The 22,086-nt window shown below is 46.3% G+C and overlaps 1 protein-coding gene across 1 annotated transcript in view; it reads right to left on the reverse strand.

Annotated features, from left to right (window-relative positions):
- Window positions 1-2,085: 2,085 nt before the first annotated feature.
- LOC125075274 (actin depolymerising venom protein gelsolin 1-like) overlaps window positions 2,086-22,086 on the reverse strand; it is a 31,050-nt gene continuing 11,049 nt past the window's right edge. The window contains exons 4-16 of the mRNA XM_047686988.1: window positions 21,750-21,824; window positions 20,493-20,688; window positions 19,603-19,718; window positions 18,996-19,173; window positions 15,408-15,508; window positions 14,289-14,405; window positions 13,144-13,212; window positions 12,450-12,512; window positions 11,653-11,761; window positions 10,848-10,954; window positions 10,051-10,161; window positions 9,561-9,677; window positions 2,086-2,236 (exon numbers count right to left, since the gene is read on the reverse strand). Of these exons, the coding sequence (XP_047542944.1) occupies window positions 2,168-2,236; window positions 9,561-9,677; window positions 10,051-10,161; window positions 10,848-10,954; window positions 11,653-11,761; window positions 12,450-12,512; window positions 13,144-13,212; window positions 14,289-14,405; window positions 15,408-15,508; window positions 18,996-19,173; window positions 19,603-19,718; window positions 20,493-20,688; window positions 21,750-21,824 (1,428 nt within the window). The 3' untranslated portion in view covers window positions 2,086-2,167. The remainder of the gene's footprint in view (window positions 2,237-9,560; window positions 9,678-10,050; window positions 10,162-10,847; window positions 10,955-11,652; window positions 11,762-12,449; window positions 12,513-13,143; window positions 13,213-14,288; window positions 14,406-15,407; window positions 15,509-18,995; window positions 19,174-19,602; window positions 19,719-20,492; window positions 20,689-21,749; window positions 21,825-22,086) is intronic.

Raw genomic sequence — 22,086 nt, forward strand, 5'->3', positions numbered from 1 at the left:
AGTCGCCGGCTCAGCTTGTCTAAAATAATTGACAGATTGAAGGATAGCATCGTTTTTAAATAAACTTTTTTTTTCTATATTACTATTATGAATACCGCGGTTCCGTTCGCTGTGTATGACACAGCCACACAGATGTTAGAAACAGTCTGCAGTTCAGTTCAGTCAAGCAGAGCAGATAAAATCAAATCAGACGTATTTAATTCGAGTAAACTTCACACTACCACCGTTTCGGATACAGCCTCTAGAGAAGCAACGGCAGGAAACTCGCATAGTTGCTTATTTCAAATAAACTGATTTAAAATACTGTTATTCACAAAATGTTTTTTTTTATGGCATTTGTTGGCGGACGAGCATATGAGCCCCCTGATGGTAAGTGGTCACCACCGCCCATAGACAAAGGCGCTGTAAGAAATATTAACCATTCCTTACATCACCTATGCGCCACCAACCTTGGGAACTAAGATGTTACGTCCCTTGTGCCTATTTACACTGGCTTACTCACCCTTCTAACCGGAACGCAACAATGCAGAGTACTGTTATTTGGCGGTAGAATATCTGATGAGTGGGTGGTATCTACCCACACGGGCTTGCACAAAGCCCTACCACCATAAGTCACAATTAGTGTTCAATCAGTCCTGTGATGGAACCCGAGCCTAAATCCCGTAGATTTTTCTCTAACAAGTATTATATATATGTAAGCTTTGTGATGAAGCTGCTTTGGCAGTTGAGTCGAAGGAGGCCGTCTCAGTAAAAACCATATCATATTTATTAAATGACATAAGAAGTGTCAATTAATTTAAATATTTATTTAAAACTTAGTGATACACGTTTTTTTTTATTAATTAGTATTTTAGTTCAGTTAAGAGTGGAAAGGACTATTCCAGTTCTCTTTAAGGAAAGAAATAAAGCATGAACATTGCAATTGCCGATTCTCTATATATATCGGAGCGCGGTTACTTTGGTTGTTGATTTGGATAATTAATGAATCGAGTAGTTGGCAATAATGTTTGATGGCTGATTTACTTTTAAGAGCGGGTCACCCCGAATGGAGTTGTAAGTGTCATGGCGACGCGAGCCGTTACGTTTGGACAGGCGACTCGAATGCGATGGTTGCCTGCAAACCCATTCGCTCTTAATCGAGATGAATCATTGTAATCCTTTGATATTTGTGGTGTGCGATTGTTGAATCAATTAATACAGTGATCAGACGATATTGAATACGTTCTATTTTATGAATATCTCCATTGCACGTCCACATAGTCTTACAAATGTCGGATCAATCCCCGAACCCAACTGTTCGGCATCCTGCTTCTCCGACATTTATATATATATATGCGTATACCATTGCGCAAAAACCTTCTACAGAGAAGCACTTCTATCCACGGCACAAGCCGTACGCGAACGGAAAGTAGGGGTTACAAGTTGATACTTATTTCCTGTATTAATAGTTTGTATATCAGCTTTTATGGAATACTTTTGTATATCACTACTACTAGGGATAACCCACAATAATAATTTGTTATCCTTTACTTTTCATGAGAAAAAAATTGCTTACTTACAAAGCAAATCCTTATCCAGTTAAGTACCTTAAATACATTGTACATTTAATATAGAGCGTGTAATTTAAATGAATATTTTCGAAGATATTACAGATTTAAAACGCAGGGACGTAGCGGTTTGTATTGTCTAACTGAAAAACTGTGAACGTCGTAAGACATTCTGTAGTATATTTATTAACCGGGGAGAGTCTCTAGTTCCTTAAACGACGACCTCCGTGGTCGAGTAGTGTGCACAGCGGTTTTCATGGTGTTCGATTCCCGGCCGAGTCGATGTAGAAAAAGTTCATTAGTTTTCTATGTCGTCTTGGGTCTGGGTGTTTGTACCGTCGTTACTTCTGATCTTCCATAACACAAGTGCGTTAGCTACTTACATTGGGATCAGAGTGATGTATGTGATGTTGTCCAATATTTATTTATTTAAACATACGTAGGCCGTACTACGCCTGACGACCAACTCCTAAAACACAAGATATACTATAACCCAACAAGAAGGTCTTCTGATATTTAAAAAAAAAAAAAAACAATGTACGAAAACGAGTATTTATTGCTTTAACATTGTATCAAGATTACAAAAATAATTATAAAGTTATGTATCTCGTTTCTTGCGTTCATTTCGAATCCTCGATTTCATTGAACCTCAGTACTTCTTCCCTGTTCATTTCGTACGAATTTTGTTTCTGTAAAAAAAGACACAAATAACATAAAAATTAAATATAACACATAACATCTTAGTTCCCGAGGTTAGTGTACCGTCGGATATGTAAGGAATCGATAAGTTTCTACACAGACGTACATTCTATTAACACTAGGAACAAGAATAAACTTGTTACTCCAAGTACCCGATTACACAGGGTTAGTAACTCTTTTTCGGGGCAATGTTGGGTTTTTACAACAGGATCCCAGAAAACGTTCAAAATTATTCAATTATAAAATAAAGCGTTTGTGTGTTAAAGGATATTACAACACTAATGACTTTTTAGTTGACTGCACACCTTGGGAATGAAATGATCGCCTCCAGGCTGTTTCAAATAACTAAAATATAATTATTATTGAACATGGAAAATGGAAAAAAACGAAAAATATATCCCGCTGAGTTTCTTTCGCCGGTTCTTCTCAGGTCCGAGTTGTTAAATTCCGAACCGGTGGTAGATTTTTGACAATCAATAAGCAAGTGTAAACACTTCTATATTGAATAAAGATTTTTGACTTTCGACTTTGACTACACCGAAATTGTCTATGGGCGGACAAGTTAATAAAAAATACTACCGATGAGGTTTTGTTAAGTCTAAGGAAGTTGAAACTTTATTCGAGTAGGCTTTTACGAGCAGGATTCGCCGTTCGGACGTCTTCGACTGAGGTTGTGTTGAATATTGCGATAAAAATTTACGATTTGATGAATTAAAACGACACCTGGCTTGTAAACCGGTTTTCGTTATCTCTGACGCGTAACATCTGGACTTTTTGCTTTGTATATGGACACTTGTTTTGTTTAAGGATTGGTTTTTGTTGTTTTGAATAGGTCTTTTTAGACCTTATTTATTGTTTCAGATATTTATATATATATTTTATTGTTTGGTTGTCTTTTTTTTTTTTTTTTTTTTGTATTGTTTGTTCTCGGCGATGGAAGTCGACACGGAGTTATCGTCCGACGCCCTAGTTCGCCGAAAACGGCCATATGGGGGCCTCACTATTTTTAACTCCGATTCTGACACGGAGACGGAGACGAGAATGGCTGCGAAAAGCAAGCCTGCTATTCGCGGCAAAACTGCCAAAGGTCGTGGCAGTGGCCTCGCTCGGGCTAAGGCTGAGCTGAAGGCTAAGACCAATGAGGCTAGAGAGGAGGCCTTCGAACGATCGCTTCGTAGTCGAGCGTTTCGAAAGGAACCTCCTCAGACTGTTTTGGACTCCGAGGAATCTTCCTCCTCGGATGTCCACGCCGAGGATCCTACGAAAATGGGCGCGGAGGAACTTCGTGCACAGGCGGGCCGAAGCGCAGCCCTCATTTTAGAGGTGGCACAAAAGTCCTCCAACCTAAAAGGAGGATTTGGCAAAAAACTGCGGGAGTCGGCGGCTGCACTACAGGCCATTGTAGATGCCTTAGCGTCTCGGACAGAAGCCGAGGAAACTCGAAAGCTCCGCGCTGATAATGGACGCCTGCGCAAAGAGGTGGACAGCCTTAAGGCTGAGGTGAAGGCTCACCGCCGCGAGTTCGCGGAGATGCGGACCAAGGTCGCTGTGGTAAATGAGGCGTCCACCAGCTCCGCACAAGATGCTCTCACGGTGGATAATTTAAAGGCCTCCATTATGTCATCGATAGGCGTAATGCTCAACGCCCGATTTGCCGAATTAGAGGAGCGCCTCCCTCCTGCAAAAATACAGCGCCCTCCATTAGCTGCAGATAAGAGGCGGGAATCAGCGCAGCAAATTGCTGTGACCCACGCGCAGGCAGTTCATTCGGCTCCACCGCCGAAGTCCGCACCTATGCGGGTGCCACCAGCTGCTCCACCGGCACCCATCGCTGGCCCTTCAAGCGCCCCGATCGCGCCGGAGATGATTCCGCCACAGATGGCCCAGGAGATGTCCTGGTCCACTGTGGTTAAAAAAGGAAAGAAGGGGAAACAGGCTTCCCCTCCAGTTGGTCCAGCTGGAACAAAGACCACGGTGTTTAAGGCACCTCAAGCGGTTAAGCCAAAGCTGACTGCTCCTCGTACAGCTGCAGTGGTGGTTACGCTGCAGCCGGAAGCGGAGCAGAAAGGTGTCACATATGCCCAGGTCTTGGAACGCGCTGAGCAAGGCATAAAATTGCAGGAACTCGGGATCAATGGCGGGTTGAAAGTCCGACGCTCGGCGACGGGGGCCAGAGTGCTGGAGCTGCCAAAAGCACAGTCGAGCCAAGTAGAAAAACTAGCCGACAAACTCCGCACAGTGTTGGATGGGGTGGCCAACGTCGTCCATCCCATACGGAAAGTGGACATAAAGTTGACGGGGCTAGACGACTCCGTCACCAAAGATAAGATCATCGCGGCAGTCGCTCGCGAGGGTAACTGTCCCACTGAAGTGATAAGGTGTGGAGAAATTGCACGTGCGCACAGTTACATGGGTATGGTCCGCGTGACATGCCCAATAGTTGCGGCGAAGAAACTATCTGACGCCGGTCGGCTCTTGGTTGGGTGGAGCTCGGCCAGGGTTTACGTGCTGGAGCAGCGCCCTCTGCGTTGCTACAAATGCATGGGCCTTGGCCATACCAGGATGCTATGCCCATTTAGTGCGGATCGAGGGAGCCTTTGCTTCCGGTGCGGCGCTGATGGTCACAAATCGACTGAATGCACCGGGAAGCTGTGCTGTGCGGTGTGCACAGACGCTGGCAAGCCTTCCGGACACATGATGGGGTCAAAGGAATGTAATCCCCCAAACACGAAAGGTAAGGTGGCCTTAGGCACCCAGTCCACCACCAACGTCGGACAGCGCCCAGCAGAGGAGGAAGCTGCAATGTCAACATGAGCGCACAATTCAGCTTCCTTCAGGCTAATATCAACCATTGCGCCGGGGCTCAGGACCTACTACTGCAGTCCATGGCGGAGTGGGGGATCGATCTGGCGGTGGCCTGCGAGCCCTATTATGTCCCGCCCCTACCTCATTGGGTAGGGGACTCGGATGGTACCGTGGCGGTCCTCGCGAAAAGCGGAACGGGTCCCTCTATCTCACTCGTTGAAAGGGGCTCGGGTTACGTAGTGGTGGGGTGGGGGGAGTACGTGGTCGTTGGAACGTACTTCTCCCCGAACCGCAGCCTGGCTGAGTTCGAGATCTATCTCGGCTTCGTCAGATCTGCGGTGGCCAGGCAGTCGCCTAAACCGACAGTGGTTCTTGGTGACCTAAACGCAAAGTCACGTGCCTGGGGCAACCCTGCCACAAATCCGCGAGGAAGGGCCGTCCAGGTGTGGGCACTGCTCTCCGACCTGTCCCTTCTCAACAAGGGGCAGGTTCACACCTGCGTGCGCCAACAGGGGGGTTCCGTGGTGGACGTTTCGTTCGCCACCCCTGTCGTAGCACGCAGAGTGGTCGATTGGAGAGTGGAGGAGGAGGTGGAGACTCTATCGGATCACCGCTACATCCGATTTGAGATCTCCACCTCTCGCAGGCCGGCGGAACCCCAGAGGGTGCCGACCAAGCTGCCGAGGTGGTCTCTCGGCCAGGTCGATCGAGAACTGGTCAAGGAGGCCGCGATCGTGCAGCGGTGGGGTTCCGCAGGGAGGACGGAGGGCGCTAACGCAGAGGAGCTGGCGGGCCGCATGCGCAGTTCGCTCAAGGAAGTCTGCGATGCGGCCATGCCTCGGACCCGGCGCAGGGTTACGCGTCGGCACGTCTATTGGTGGTCACCCGAAATCGCCGACCTTCGGGCGACTTGCTGCCGGGCGCGGAGGGCCTACGTCCGCTGTCGAAGGCGCAACGGCCTCGACACGGATCTGGAGACACAGATGCTGGATGCTTATCGCCAGCTGAAAAAAGATCTGCAGCTGGCGATAAGCAAGGCCAAGGAGAAGGCCAGGGAGGAGCTTCTGGCGGGTCTCAATCGAGACCCGTGGGGGCGCCCGTATCGCGGTGTGCGCGGGAAGTTCCGCAACCAAGGCGCCCCCGTCACTGAGACGATGCCGCCGGAACTCCTCCTACGCCTGGTCGGGGAACTCTTCCCCCATCCAGGCGAGCATGTCCCTCCACAGATGGCCCGCTCCGTGATCGAAGACGCAGTGGCTCCACCACTGACCACGGAGCGGGAGATGGAGATGGCCCTCGGCCGCTTGAGGGCCAGGAACACGGCGCCGGGTCCGGACGGGGTTCCAGGGCGTGTTCTGTGCGACGCCCTGGAATTCCTGGGTGCAAGGCTTCGGGAGCTGTTCGACGAGTGCCTGTGCAGCGGGCAGTTTCCGAAGCCTTGGAAAGAAGGGAAATTGGTCCTGTTGCCGAAGGAAGGTCGGCCGATGGATTCGCCTTCGGCGTACAGGCCAATTGTGTTGCTGAACGAGACGGGAAAACTTTTCGAGAAGATCCTCGCAGCCCGTCTCGTTCAGCACCTCGAGGAGGTCGGTCCGGGTCTCTCAGAGGCTCAGTACGGGTTCAGGGCGGGCCGGTCGACGGTCGACGCTCTGAACGCCCTGAAGACTCGGACGACAGAAGCGGTAGCCCGGGGGCAAGTCATCCTGGCGGTGTCACTCGACGTGGCGAACGCCTTCAACAGTCTCCCTTTCGAGACGATACGGGAGGCACTCCGATACCATGGGGTGCCGACCTATCTCAGGAGGCTACTGGAGGCGTACCTCCAGGACAGGGAGGTCCTCTGGGCGGGGGTCAATGGGCGGTTGGTCCGGCGTCGGGTAGGTTGCGGCGTTCCACAGGGGTCGGTTCTCGGCCCAATTTTGTGGAATGTCGGTTTCGACTGGCTCCTGCGAGCTCCCGTCCTTCCCGGGATGGGGGTGTTGTGTTACGCTGATGACACCCTCGTCACGGCGACTGGGCGGGATTTTCGGGAGGCAGCTCGCCTCGCCGAGGTCGGAACGGCTCTCACCGTGGACCGTATGGGAATGCTGGGCTTGAGGGTCTCCATAAATAAAACGGAGGCCCTTCTATTCCACGGTCCACGGAAAGGACCCCCACGAGGGGCGAGTATCACCGTCCGGGGGACGGTGATCAAGGTGCAGGCCCAGATGAAGTATCTGGGCCTCATCCTGGACGGTCGATGGAGCTTCGGGCAGCATTTTGTCCATCTCGGCCCGAGGCTCATCAACGCCGCCGCCGCTCTCGGCCGCCTCCTTCCGAATGTGGGAGGACCGGGATCGCTATGCCGGCGTCTTTATTCCGGCGTAGTGAGGTCGATGGCGCTGTACGGTGCTCCAATCTGGGTTGACGCCCTCACCGCTAACAATCGGGCCCTGCTGCGGAAGCCGCAGAGGGTCATAGCGGTGAGAGGCATCAGAGGGTACCGTACGGTGTCATGGACTGCGGCGACACTTCTCGCGGGCGATCCTCCCTGGGAGCTCCAGGCGGAGGTGCTCGCGGAGGTGTACCGGTTCCGGGTCGAATCGAGGAACCGCGGCGACTGTCCAGGGTCGGCGGAGGTCGGGCGGATCAGGGCTCTAGCCCAGAAAGCCCTGATCGTCCGATGGCAGGAGGATCTGGGGTCACCCACGGCGGGCCTGGCGACAGTGGAGGCGATCCGTCCCCACTTGAGTCGCTGGGTCGAGAGAAAGAAGGGCACACTCACCTTCAGGATGACACAGGTACTTACCGGGCACGGGTGCTTTGGTAAGTACCTGCACGGAATAGCGCGGCGGGAGGTGTCACCCTCCTGCCACGAGTGTGGTGCGCCAGTCGACACGTCGCACCACACCCTGAGTGAGTGTGCTGCGTGGGGGCCCCAGAGGCACACCCTGGCGGCGACTATGGGCGGAGACCTCTCGCTGCCGAGCATCGTCAACGAAATGCTCAGTAGCGAGACGTGCTGGTCGGCGATGCGGTCCTTCTGCGAAAACGTGATGTCGCAGAAGGAAGCCGCAGAGCGGGAGCGGGAAGAGGATGCCGCTGCAGACCCGCTCCGCCGAAGACGACCAGGGAGGAGGAAGAAGCGCTACGCGCACCTTCTCCCCCCGCCTCAATAGGCGTCGCAGGGACTAGGAGGGTCTCAGTACCCTGAGAACCCCTTCTAGGTGTTGGAGGCCGACCGTCAGGGCGTCACGGTAGCATGCGTAAGCGATCCCGTGGCGCTCGCCGAAAGGCGGAGAGGGTACCGCTGGTTTTTTAGTGGGTAAACCCGGCGTACCTGGGCGCACTCCGCGTCCAGGGCTCCGGGGAGTCCCACACACCCCCCCACTTACCATCACGTGGGGGAAGCGCGTAAAGCGTTTTTCCAGCGAGAAAAAAAAAAAAAAAAAAAAAAAAAAAAAAAAAAAAAAAAAAAAAAAAAAAAAAAAAAAAAGGCTTTTACGAGCACTTTTGAATCGTCATTTAACAGACTATATTCAGTTAAGCTACCACCGGTTTGGAATGTAGATTCTACCGAGAACCGCCAATAAACTCAGTAGGTACTCTTTTTCGACATTTAAAATACAAAGTCATGTTAGTTAAATATATACCAATATTGGTTAAAGCGACGTGTTGGAATAATATCCCAATCTTTTGGGGGCTATAGCCCAGCAGTGGGAATTTTTTATATAAATTAAGAGTAAGGGAGCCAGTGTAACTAAAGGCACAAGAGATATATAATCTTAACTCCCAAAGTTGGTGGGGCATTGGTGTGACGTAAGGAATGGTTAATATTTCTTACAGCGTCTATGGGCTGTGACCAAACACCATACCATTTGCCCGACCGTCTAATATAAAAGAGCCGATATGGCCCAGTGGCTAGAATGCGTGCATCTTAACCGATGATTTCGGGTTCAAACCCAGGCAGGCACCACTGAAATTTCACGTGCTTAATTTGTGTTTATAATTCATCTCGTGCTCGGCGGTGAAGGAAAACATCGTGAGTAAACCTGCATGTGTCTAATTTCAACGAAATTCTGCCACATGTGTATTCCGCCAACCCGCATTGGAGCAGCGTGGTGGAATATGCTCCTAACCTTCTCCTCAAAGGGAGAGGAGGCCTTTATCCCAGCAGTGGGACATTTACGGGCTGCTAATGCATAATGCTAATACAAAAAAAAATGTTGACCTGATCTATTTTAGAGTACATTTCAGTGGCAGGAGTAGTAATGATAAACAGTTTTTGATTAAAACATCTTTGTTTATAATAAGACACAATTTAACTTAACTTCAAATCAAATAACATCTCAACTGACATTTAAAACTATAAAGAAAAAAAAATGTGTTTTCACGAACAAAATCATAACCTAAACTAATCTTTAGATCTCGTCCAATGATATCGCTTCAATTCAAGGTCAAAACTGTTTACATACTGACTCCTCCTGCCATTGGAATGAACATCAAATGAACGCACGTTAAGACACTCACCTGCCACATGTAGGGGTCCCATTTCTGGAACGCCCGGATGAAGTTGTCCGGTTCGAGTCCCTGTTTAGCGACTTTGAACGTTTGAGTATTTTCTTGTGGGAAGTAACTAAGAAATTGCTGAAATAAAAAAAAATAAAAATTGTGTTATCGATATTTTAAGTGTTGCTTCTCAATATACAGGGTGTGCCAGGAATCAACGTTAAGCCGGCAATGGGCGAAAGGTCAATTGATGATGAAAATGATGATGATGATAACGATGATGATGATTATTATCTGATGATGATGATGATGGTGATGGAAACGATGATGATGATGAAAATGATGATGATGAGGATCATGATGGAAATGATAATATTTCACTCCCTTTAATCTTATCATTTGTGTTAGGAGGGGGGGCGTCAACAGCCCAAGGGATCCGGATCGATCCTGCGACTTCTTACATCGCTAGGCGGCCCGTAATTGCGCTATTGACCACAGATAAATTACTTACAACTATAATATCCTCCCATAACTTCACGGATGTAATTGGCGTCTCCTTTCCGAACCAGACGAAGGTGTTCTCTCCGTTCTGTAAAATGTAAGTTCCATCTTCCTCCAGATTCTGTAATGTAATTTCATCTTTGATTAAGAACCGGTGGAGTTCTACACTTATTCAATTTTTTCATATGTTTTATGAACGGGATGTCTTTGGCGACTTCAAACCGATTCGAGGGAGATGAAATTTTTTTTTTTTTTTTTGTGCACGCGGGTTTATCCGCAGTTATTTCAATTTTAAATAAAATATAATTTTATTGCTGGATAATTTGCAGATTTTACCCATTACAAACATTTTTTTTACATACATTAGCAGCCTGTAAATTTCCCACTGCTGGGCTAAAGGCCTCCTCTCCCTTTGAGGAGAAGGTTTGGAGCATATTCCACCACGCTGCTCCAATGTGGGTTGGCGGAATACACATGTGGCAGAATTTCGTTGAAATTAGACACATGCAGGTTTCCTCACGATGTTTCCCTTCACCGCCGAGCACGAGATGAATTATAAACACAAATTGAAACATGAAAATTCAGTGGTGCCTGCCTGGGTTTGAACCCGAAATCATCGGTTAAGATGCACACGTTCTAACCACTGGGCCATCTCGGCTCTTTTAAACGATATCCACCTACATAACTATGTCAATCCGTTACGATATAAAACCAACAAAAACATTTTAAAAATAAAAATATCAAAACTGGGCATAAGTATAAATTTTAAATTTTATTATTGAGCATTTTTTTAAATTTCCGACTTACCACCTGTTTGATGTCGTCCATTTCTTTAATATACATGTTGTTTGATCCTTTTTTCACTTCGTAAAGATGTTTCACACTCGGTTCGAGTTTCTGTAGGTATGCGTCGTCTGGAAAGATATTTAAAATAAAGGTAAAGATGGGTTCAGATCTTCGCTTGAAAATATCTAATCTCGCTGGAAATTTATGAAATAATTCCATAAATTGACAGAACGGCGTTACTGTAACTAGAAAATATTACTTAAAATTAGTATTTTTTTATTTAAACATTTGATTAAGAGAATAATTTGAGCATAGCGCCTTTTGAAGGCGGATGTCCGATTCCGTTTTACTATACGGAGCTCTGATCATTATACAGGGTTATTGGTAATTCGACGTATTCCCGTTAGGAGGTGATAAAACGGTTATAGTTTTAAAATAATATGCAGGACAAGTTTCATAACGATTTTTTTTTTGTTTTTAAGGCATTTATGGGGAAAAAAAATCAAAAAAAAAAATTGAAATAATATCTTTTTCCGTCGCGCATTTTTAAATTTGGACCGATAATTATTGTTTTAATATTGACAAATAACCAGTGTATATTCGTTTTATAATAAATTTTTCAAGTTGCGTTTTCGTTTTATTTTGATAAAATCTAAAAAACGTGACAACTCAATAATGGTTCACTTTTGCATGCATATGGGGGGGGATAAGATTATCGCAAATAATCACCCCTATCACCTCCTAACGGGAATACGTCGAATTACCAATAACCCTGTATATGCCGACGTAGAATTGTAACTAATGTTAGATTATACATGACACTCACCGACAGCCCTAACGAGGCGGCTGTGCGACATGCCGACGTCGCGCCACGTCGTAAAGTATTGCTTGAATATCGCCGGCTCAGTCCCCTGCGGTATCCTCGCTACGTGCACCTGAGGGATTCCATTACGGTTTTTTTTTTTAGCATTAGCAGCCCGTAAATGTCCCACTGCTGGGATAAAGGCCTCCTCTCCCTTTGAGGAGAAGGTTTGGAGCATATTCCACCATGCTGCTCCAATGCGGGTTGGCGGAATACACATGTGGCAGAATTACGTTGAAATTAGACACATGCAGGTTTCCTCACGATGTTTTCCTTCGCCGCCGAGCACGAGATGAATTATAAACACAAATTAAGCACATGAAATTTCAGTGGTGCCTGGCTGGGTTTGAACCCGAAATCATCGGTTAAGATGCACGCGTTCTAGCCACTGGGCCATATCGATTACGGTTCGAGGTTGAAATTCAAGTATTTTTTTGATGGTAAGCGGTCACCACCGTCCATAGACAAAGGCGCTGTAAGAAACATAGCCATTCCTTACATCGCCAATGCGCCACCAACCTTGGGAACTAAGATGTCCCTTGTGCCTGTAGTTACACTGGCTCACCCATCAAACCGGAACACAACAATACTGGGAACTGAGGTTAGGCGGTAGAATATCTGATGAGTGGGTACCTACCCAGACGGGCTAGCTCAAAGCTGTACCACTAAGTAAAATACATATATTCATGTTATTAACTTTTTACCGGTTGTTATGTTTTGTGTTTACTGACCTTGAATAAATAAAAAAAATGAAAACTCACCCATGACGGATAATTTTTCGACGATAAATATTGCTCGGCCTTCGCCATCGCTTCGGTCTTTTCCTGAAGTAAAAAAAAATAAACATTTTTTTTTTGTAATTATTCTTTGTTTTATAAACTTATAAGGCTTCTGATCTCCGGTTGTGGGTTAAGCCACGAAACAGGCGTTTAACAAATGGTTAGGTATCTATGTCGAAAAAATCTCCGTTTTTGTAATTTTTTTGCTCAAATATTGGACAACATCACATACATCACTCTGATCCCAATGTAAGTAGCTAAAGCACTTGTGTTATGGAAGATCAGAAGTAACGACGGTACAAACACCCAGACCCAAGACAACATAGAAAACTAACTTTTTCTACATCGATTCAGCCGGGAATCGAACCCGGGACCTCGGAGTGGCGTACCCATGAAATTAAATATGTTTAAGTATGGGGGGGGGGCGATGACGTCATATTAGGTTTAAAATGCTGGAGGCGACGATCTGTCCATTTGAGTATATATCTATACTAACATTTTAAATGGGAAAGTAACTCTGTCTGTTACCTCTTCACGCTTAAATCGCTGAACCGATTTAGATGAGATTTCGCATATAGTTTGATTTCCTAGGAAGGACATAGACAATGTTCTTAATACACCCCTTGGAGTGATATAATGGGGGGATGACGATCTGTATGAAATATTTTATAAATACCTTCTGTGTAGCTTGTTTTCCGACCCACACGTAGATACTGCCGCTTACTGTATCCAAAATATAAGTTTCCTGAAATAATAGACGAATTGTTACTGATTTTAACAGCACGTAATATATGTAACGGGGCGCGGTTACTTTGCTCGTTGAGTTGGATTATTATTGAATCGAGTAGTTGGCAATAATGTTTGATAGCTGATTTACTTTTAAGAGCGGGTCACCCCGAATGGAGTTGTAAGTGTCATGGCGACGCGAGCCGTTACGTTTGGACAGGCGACTCGAATGCGATGGTTGCTTGCAAACCCATTTGCTCTTAATCGAGATGAATCATTGCAATCCTTTGATATTTGTGGTGTACGATTATTGAATCAATTAATACAGTGATCAGACGATATTGAATACGATTTATTTTGTGAGTGTCTCCATTGCACGTCATAGTCTTACAAATGTCGGATGAATCCCCGAACCCAACTGTTCGGCAACCCGCTCCTCCGACATATATATTTTTTTATCAAAATCAATATACACTTTATTCAAGTAGGCTTTTGGTAGCACTTTTGAATCGTCATTTAACAAACTGGATTAAGCGAAGCTACCACCGGTTCGGAATGTAGATTCTACCGAGAAGAACCGGCGAGAAACTCAGTAGTTACTCGTTTTCAACATCTAAAAATACAGTCGTGTTAGTTAAATACAATTGTATATGTATGTTATGTCTCCTGCCTGGAAGTCAACAAGCGTTAACTCCACGCTTTTTTATCATCTATATAAACTTGTCCTGGTTAGTTTTCTGAGACCTACGCCATGAACCCTGTACCAGAAGCTCCTGACGATCGGGCGTTCCGCTGATCTATCGCAGTCGCCGTCATATATATAACTAAATACGAATACTTAAATCTCGCGACAAGTTAGATAAAAGTTTTTTTTACAGACAAAATGTATACATGACTGCATTTTTAGATATTAAAAAAGAGTAACTACTGAGTTACTTGTCGGCTCTTCTCGGTATAATCTACATTCCGGACCGGTGGTAGTTTCACTTGATACAGTTTGTTAAACGACGATTCAAAAGTGCTCGTAAAAGCCTACTCGAATAAAGTATATTTTTGATATAAACATTAAAGTGTCGACCGCGGTGTATATCCAACCTGTGGTTTGAGCTGTTCCTGTCTGAACGGCGCCGTCAAAGGCGTTATCTTCAACTTGCCGGAGCTGTCCGACACTTCTGATAGGATTACCGATTTTTCTTCATTTTTCTCGAATGTCTGCGAAAAAGAGTTTATTGAGTTGCATTTTTTCATACTAAATATGAGCCGAGATGGCCCAGTGGTTAGAACGCGTGCATCTTAACCGATGATTTCGGGTTCAAACCCAGGCAGGCACCACTGAATTTTCATGTGCTTAATTTGTGTTTATAATTCATCTCGTGCTCGGCGGTGAAGGAAAACATCGTGAGGAAACCTGCATGTGTCTAATTTCAAAGAAATTCTGCCACATGTGTATTCCACCAACCCGCATTGGAGCAGCGTGGTGGAATATGCTCCAAACCTTCTCCTCAAAGGGAGAGAAGGCCTCAGCCCAGCAGTGGGAAATTAACAGGCTGCTAATGTATGTATGTAATACTAAACATACACGGTCGGGCAAATAGTACACCCGATGGTATGTGGTCACCATCGCTCATAGAAATTGGCACCTTAATAATTAACCATAACTAAACCACCAAGATAAGGGTGGGTAATGCATACTATATTATTGAATTAATCTTCTTATCGAATGCAAATTTACTTGGTGGACAGGTTTCGTGCAAGCTTTGGATAAGTACCCCCCACTCATCAGATACTCTACCGCCAAACAGCAAACTCAGTTCCGGTTCAGGTTTGAGTTGAGCTAGTGTAACTACAGACACAAGGACAACATCTTAGTTCCCAAGGTTAGTGCATTGGAGATATAAGGAATGGTTAATATTTCTTACAGCGCCATTGTCTATGGGCGGTGGTGACCACCATCAGGTTAGGTATATCATAAACTCAAACTCAAATTCCTTTATTCAATATAGAAGCATTACACTTACTTATTGATGGTCAAATTAAACACTACCACCGGTTCGGAAAAGGAAACGCCCCGACCTGAGAAGAACCGGCGAAAGAAACTCAGCGGGTCTTTTTTTTTTTTATCAATCTATTCATAAAAACATAGTACGTATCTTCACCAGTAAAACTGATTAAGAATTATCAGTTAAATGTCATATCATTGTATGGTAAAGTTACCTGATCGTCACCCCCAGCACTCTCTTCGGGAACCAAATCCTTGCTACCGGATCCTAGGTACGTGAAGAACTTCTGGACATCAGATTCGCTCGAGTATTGATCTGTAAATTTAGTTCATTGTGTTAGAAGATCGTAATGAATTATAAATATGATGAAGGTGAAAAGAATCGTGTAGAGTGGTGGTTTACTTGGTGGTAGGGCTTTGTGCAAGCCCGTCTGGGTAGGTACCACACACTCATCAGATATTCTACCGCCAAATAACAGTACACTGTATTGTTGTGTTCCGGTTAGAAGGGTGAGTGAGCCAGTGTAAACAGGCACAAGGGACATAACATCTTAGTTCCCAAGGTTGGTGGCGCATAGGTGATGTAAGGAATGGTTAATATTTCTTACAGCGGCTTTGTCTATGGGCGGTGGTGACCACTTACCATCTATAGGCCCATATGCTCGTCCGCCAACCAATGCCATAAAAAAAAGAGTTTGATAAAGGAATTATACTCTATTCCAACCATAAGAGGAGAAAAGCCAAATAAACAACATTTGACAGCAAATTGACGCGACGTCATTGGTCGAGAGCTCGATTAATCTGTGATATTCACTGTGGATTTGCGATTGGCGTTTGAACGTCGACGAAACTGTTATCGGAATTTTGGAAGTAAAATTAAAGTGGATATAAGTAGTTAAGTGTAACAGTGTTGTATTATAAATAGAGATATATAAATCGTAAACTCTCAGTAGTGTTTATAGCTGAGTTATTAGCGAATCGCATGGAATACGTAAATCTAAGGTTTGTTTATCTTTATTCCTATTTCTATTGGTATAGACTATAGGGTACCTAATACCCGCTCCGAATTCACACGGAAGATGATGTACTAAATATGATTTAAAAAAAAATGTGCTTGAATGCAAGTGCTTGGTTAACACCTCCTCAACCTTCGAGGAGAAGACTCGGAGCTTATTCTACCACACTCAAATACGAGTTGGATACACTTGTGACAGAATTTCCTTTAAATTGGACACATGACCTTACGATGTTTCTCACACAAATTAAGCACTTGAAAACTCAGCGGTGCTTGTCAGGGTTTGAGCACTTCATCATCATCATCGCTTAAGATGCACGTTTTCTAACCATTGGCTTCGCGTGGACATCAACGAATACTAACTCCAATTGGATATATCAAGGTCACCAAAATAGTACGCTGTTGGTCTACTTTATATACACTACATTAACATCCTGAAATTTCCCACTGATGGGCTAAGGCCTCTCCCTTTGAGGAGGAGGTTGGGAGCATATTCCACCACGCTGCTCCAATGCCGGTTGGTGGAATACACATATGACAGAATTTCGTTGAAATTAGACACATGCAGGTTTCCTTGCGATAGTGGCTCCACCACTGACCACGGAGCGGGAGATGGAGATGGCCCTCGGCCGCTTGAGGGCCAGGAACACGGCGCCGGGTCCGGACGGGGTTCCAGGGCGTGTTCTGTGCGACGCCCTGGAATTCCTGGGTGCAAGGCTTCGGGAGCTGTTCGACGAGTGCCTGTGCAGCGGGCAGTTTCCGAAGCCTTGGAAAGAAGGGAAATTGGTCCTGTTGCCGAAGGAAGGTCGGCCGATGGATTCGCCTTCGGCATACAGGCCAATTGTGTTGCTGAACGAGACGGGAAAACTTTTCGAGAAGATCCTCGCAGCCCGTCTCGTTCAGCACCTCGAGGAAGTCGGTCCGGGTCTCTCAGAGGCTCAGTACGGGTTCAGGGCGGGCCGGTCGACGGTCGACGCTCTGAACGCCCTGAAGACTCGGACGACGGAAGCGGTAGCCCGGGGGCAAGTCATCCTGGCGGTGTCACTCGACGTGGCGAACGCCTTCAACAGTCTCCCTTTCGAGACGATACGGGAGGCACTCCGATACCATGGGGTGCCGACCTATCTCAGGAGGCTACTGGAGGCGTACCTCCAGGACAGGGAGGTCCTCTGGGCGGGGGTCGATGGGCGGTTGGTCCGGCGTCGGGTAGGTTGCGGCGTTCCACAGGGGTCGGTTCTCGGCCCAATTTTGTGGAATGTCGGTTTCGACTGGCTCCTGCGAGCTCCCGTCTTTCCCGGGATGGGGGTGTTGTGTTACGCTGATGACACCCTCGTCACGGCGACTGGGCGGGACTTTCGGGAGGCAGCTCGCCTCGCCGAGGTCGGAACGGCTCTCACCGTGGACCGTATGGGAATGCTGGGCTTGAGAGTCTCCATAAATAAAACGGAGGCCCTTCTATTCCACGGTCCACGGAAAGGACCCCCACGAGGGGCGAGTATCACCGTCCGGGGGACGGTGATCAAGGTGCAGGCCCAGATGAAGTATCTGGGCCTCATCCTGGACGGTCGATGGAGCTTCGGGCAGCATTTTATCCATCTCGGTCCGAGGCTCATCAACGCCGCCGCCGCTCTCGGCCGCCTCCTTCCGAATGTGGGAGGACCGGGATCGCTATGCCGGCGTCTTTATTCCGGCGTAGTGAGGTCGATGGCGCTGTACGGTGCTCCGATCTGGGTTGACGCCCTCACCGCTCACAATCGGGCCCTGCTGCGGAAGCCGCAGAGGGTCATAGCGGTGAGAGGCATCAGAGGGTACCGTACGGTGTCATGGACTGCGGCGACACTTCTCGCGGGCGATCCCTACCTGGGAGCTCCAGGCGGAGGTGCTCGCGGAGGTGTACCGGTTCCGGGTCGAATCGAGGAACCGCGGCGACCGTCCAGGGTCGGCGGAGGTCGGGCGGATCAGGGCTCTAGCCCAGAAGGCCCTGATCGTCCGATGGCAGGAGGATCTGGGGTCACCCACGGCGGGCCTGGCGACAGTGGAGGCGATCCGTCCCCACTTGAGTCGCTGGGTCGAGAGAAAGAAGGGCACACTCACCTTCAGGATGACACAGGTACTTACCGGGCACGGGTGCTTTGGTAAGTACCTGCACGGAATAGCGCGGCGGGAGGTGTCACCCTCCTGCCACGAGTGTGGTGCGCCAGTCGACACGTCGCACCACACCCTGAGTGAGTGTGCTGCGTGGGGGCCCCAGAGGCACACCCTGGCGGCGACTATGGGCGGAGACCTCTGGCTGCCGAGCATCGTCAACGAAATGCTCAGTAGCGAGACGTGCTGGTCGGAGATGCGCTCCTTCTGCGAAAACGTGATGTCGCAGAAGGAAGCCGCAGAGCGGGAGCGAGAAGAGGATGCCGCTGCAGACCCGCTCCGCCGAAGACGACCAGGGAGGAGGAAGAAGCGCTACGCGCACCTTCTCCCCCCGCCTCAATAGGCGTCGCAGGGACTAGCAGGGTCTCAGTACCCTGAGAACCCCTTCTAGGTGTTGGAGGCCGACCGTCAGGGCGTCACGGTAGCATGCGTAAGCGATCCCGTGGCGCTCGCCGAAAGACGGAGAGGGTAACGCTGGTTTTTTAGTGAGTAAACCCGGCGTACCTGGGCGCACTCCGCGTCCAGGGCTCCGGGGAGTCCCACACACCCCCCCACTTACCATCACGTGGGGGAAGCGCGTAAAGCGTTTTTCCAGCGATATCTCAGCACGTTGGTCTATTAATCTTCTAAATTTAAAACTCACCAATGGTCTCAACCTTTCCCCTTCCATTGTGGTCCTGATCTCTTATTTGATTGGCCATCGATGTCGCCTTCAACTTCTCAACGTTCTTCGCCTTCTCGCCGACGTAGACCAGGATGTCGTTATTGATGTCCAGGATGAAACAATCGCCCTTGTTCATGGAGGAGATGAGAGGGTCGACCTAAGAACGAAATATTTATCCTTAATTGTACTTTGATGATCTTATTTTTCTTATGGTAGCAAATAGACCACGAAAGTCTACGAAACTCTTATCGGAATTTTGGTAAAATTGGATATAAGTAGTTAAGTGTAATAGTGTTGTATTATAAATAAAGATATATTAATCGTAAACAACAAATTAATAATTTAAATAAATAAATAAATATTGGACATCACATACATTACTCTGATCCCAATGTAAGTAGCTAAAGCACTTGTGTTATGGAAGATCAGAAGTAACGACGGTACAAACACCCAGACCCAAGACAACATAGAAAGCTAAACTTTTTCTACATCGACTCGGCCGGGAAACGAACCCGGGACCTCGGAGTGGATAACCCATGCACATCGGTACGGAGAACTCGACCACGGAGGTCGTTGTTTAAATTACCTGTCTCACTCTGATGTTCTTCTTCCCTTTCACTTGAAAGAGTCGCTTCTCGGCTCCAGGGTTGGTCACGACGTGGTTGAAACCGGATTGGTGACCACCATCGACGTAACGGACAGCTGAAAGCGTCAAATTAATAAAATAAATTATTTTCTTGAAGATAACACGACCAAACATTTTGTAATGTTTGCAGAAGAAGTGTTTAGCGTCATTACGGTCAACATCTTAGTTCCTAAGGTATGTTCAATGCTTATTTTTTTTCGGCGTTGATGTCTATGGGGGGTTTGACCACTTACCATCAGATGGCCGATTTGTCACGACTACATGTACCATCAAAAAACAAAGTTCAGGCTCAGGACCAACAGCTGAACATTATTTCCTAAAAAAAAACAGGATTGTAAGTACTGTCCACATAAAAAAATAGATTATTTTTGAGTATTTCAAAGATATCATAAATTATAAGTAATATATTTAACTTTTGTTTTTTTATCTATTTTTAACTTCTTCAGTACAGCATTTTATCTTTACATTAGCAGCCTGTAAATTTCCCACTGCTGGGCTAAGGCCTCCTCTCCCTTTGAGGAGAAGGTTTTGAGCATACCACCACGCTGCTCCAATGATTCACATGTGGCAGAATTTCGTTGAAATTAGACACATGCAGGTTTCCTCACGATGTTTTCCTTCACCGCCGAGCACGAGGTGAATTATAAACAAAAATTAAGCACATGAAAATTCAGTGGTGCTTGTCTGGGTTTGAACCCAAAATCATCGGTTAAGATGCACGCGTTCTAACCACTGGGCCCTTGGACTCAAAATAACTTTATAGAAAACTCAATAATTTCTAAATTTGACTCTAAAGTGTTACCACAGGTCCGAGGTCACGTTTGACTCACCCCCACCAGGAAAGTATCCCAAGAACTGTGCGCTTTCGTAACCCATGCTTTCTCTGTGCTGAACCGCTTTGCCGTCGAATTTATCGTCTAAGCCAACGGTTAGTATAGCGGCTGCACCGGCTTCGTCCTGACTCGTTTCGCTGCCGATCCAGTAGTGAATGTCCCAGGAGAGATTGTTGCGTTTATCAGATGTGGTCTGAAAAGATTTGCCAGATATCATTTAGAGTTTCGCTTTGCTGTACATCCATCTGTCTGTCGCAGGCTGTATCTCAAGAACCGTTATAGTTAGTTGAAATTAACGCAGCTAATGTATTTTTGTTGCTATAATAACATATAGTAAAAAAACTGAATGAAATTAATATTTAAGGGGGGTTCTCATACAACAGACATACGGAGCCCATCGTACACGAGTCTAAAATTTTATAAGGGGCGGTTTTTTTTTATTTAATAAAGAAAGGGGTAGGACTTTGTGTAAGCCTGGATACCTCACATATTCTACCGGCAAACATCAATATTTAGTATTGATGAGGTACAGTTTGTGTGAGCCAGGTCGCATGGATCTTGGAGATGTTAACCTCAGTTCCCAACTTTGGTGGTGCAACGAAAATGGTAAGGGATGGATAATATTTCTCACAGTTCCAATGTCTAGGGGCAATATTGACCATTATTAATGTTGTTTGTTTGCGGCTGTTACGATTCTAAGAAAAATGGTTCGATTTGAAGAGTGGAAAAGTCACTGCGACGTTAGAGAAGACGTATGGGACATTATTTTTGAGGTATCCACATGTAAAGATCTGATTGTGGCGACAAACGCGAAAAAGACCGTTCAGCTGGACGACATTACTGACATACATATACATACACATATACACTATTCCAACCATAAGAGAAAAGCCAAATAAACAACATTTGACAGCAAATCGACGCGATATCATTGGTCGAGAGCTCGATTAATCTGTGATATTCACTGTGGATTTGCGAAAAAATGGCGTTTCGAACTTCGACGAAACTTTTATCGGAATTTTGGAAGTAAAATTAAAGTGGATATAAGTAGTTAAGTGTAACAGTGTTGTATTATAAATAAAGATATATAAATCATAAACTCTTAGTAGTGCACAATATAGCTGAGTTATTAACGAATCGCATGAAATACGTAAATCAACGGCTTGTTTATCTTTTTTCCTACTTCCATTGGAATAGGCTGTATGTAAAAAAATACCAAAGTTATAAATACTTACCATTAGGAAACATGTTTACCTTTAAAACGATGTAAGAATCGCCTTTATAGAATTTTCCAACATCCTTTTGAGGAACAGCGACCGGATCGAAGTTCTGAAAAACAGTTGACATTAGCAAATTATTTGTACATAGTAGTAAATATCTACCAAAAGGGCCCCAAATTCATGGACGCCCAAGGGCCCCAGCATAGCTTGAGACGGCTTTGATCGTCCGAGCTTAAACGTACGAAATTGTAACCCGTAGTTGGTATCCGCAAGACAGGCTTGCCTAGTGCAGGCCACTGGATGTTTTGTGACTGTGTTAATAAATTTATTTTTATTTATTTATTTTGTAGTTTAATGGCAAACACACGAAT

Source organism: Vanessa atalanta, chromosome 30, assembly GCF_905147765.1.
Source record: "Vanessa atalanta chromosome 30, ilVanAtal1.2, whole genome shotgun sequence".
NCBI classification, from domain to species: domain Eukaryota; kingdom Metazoa; phylum Arthropoda; class Insecta; order Lepidoptera; family Nymphalidae; genus Vanessa; species Vanessa atalanta.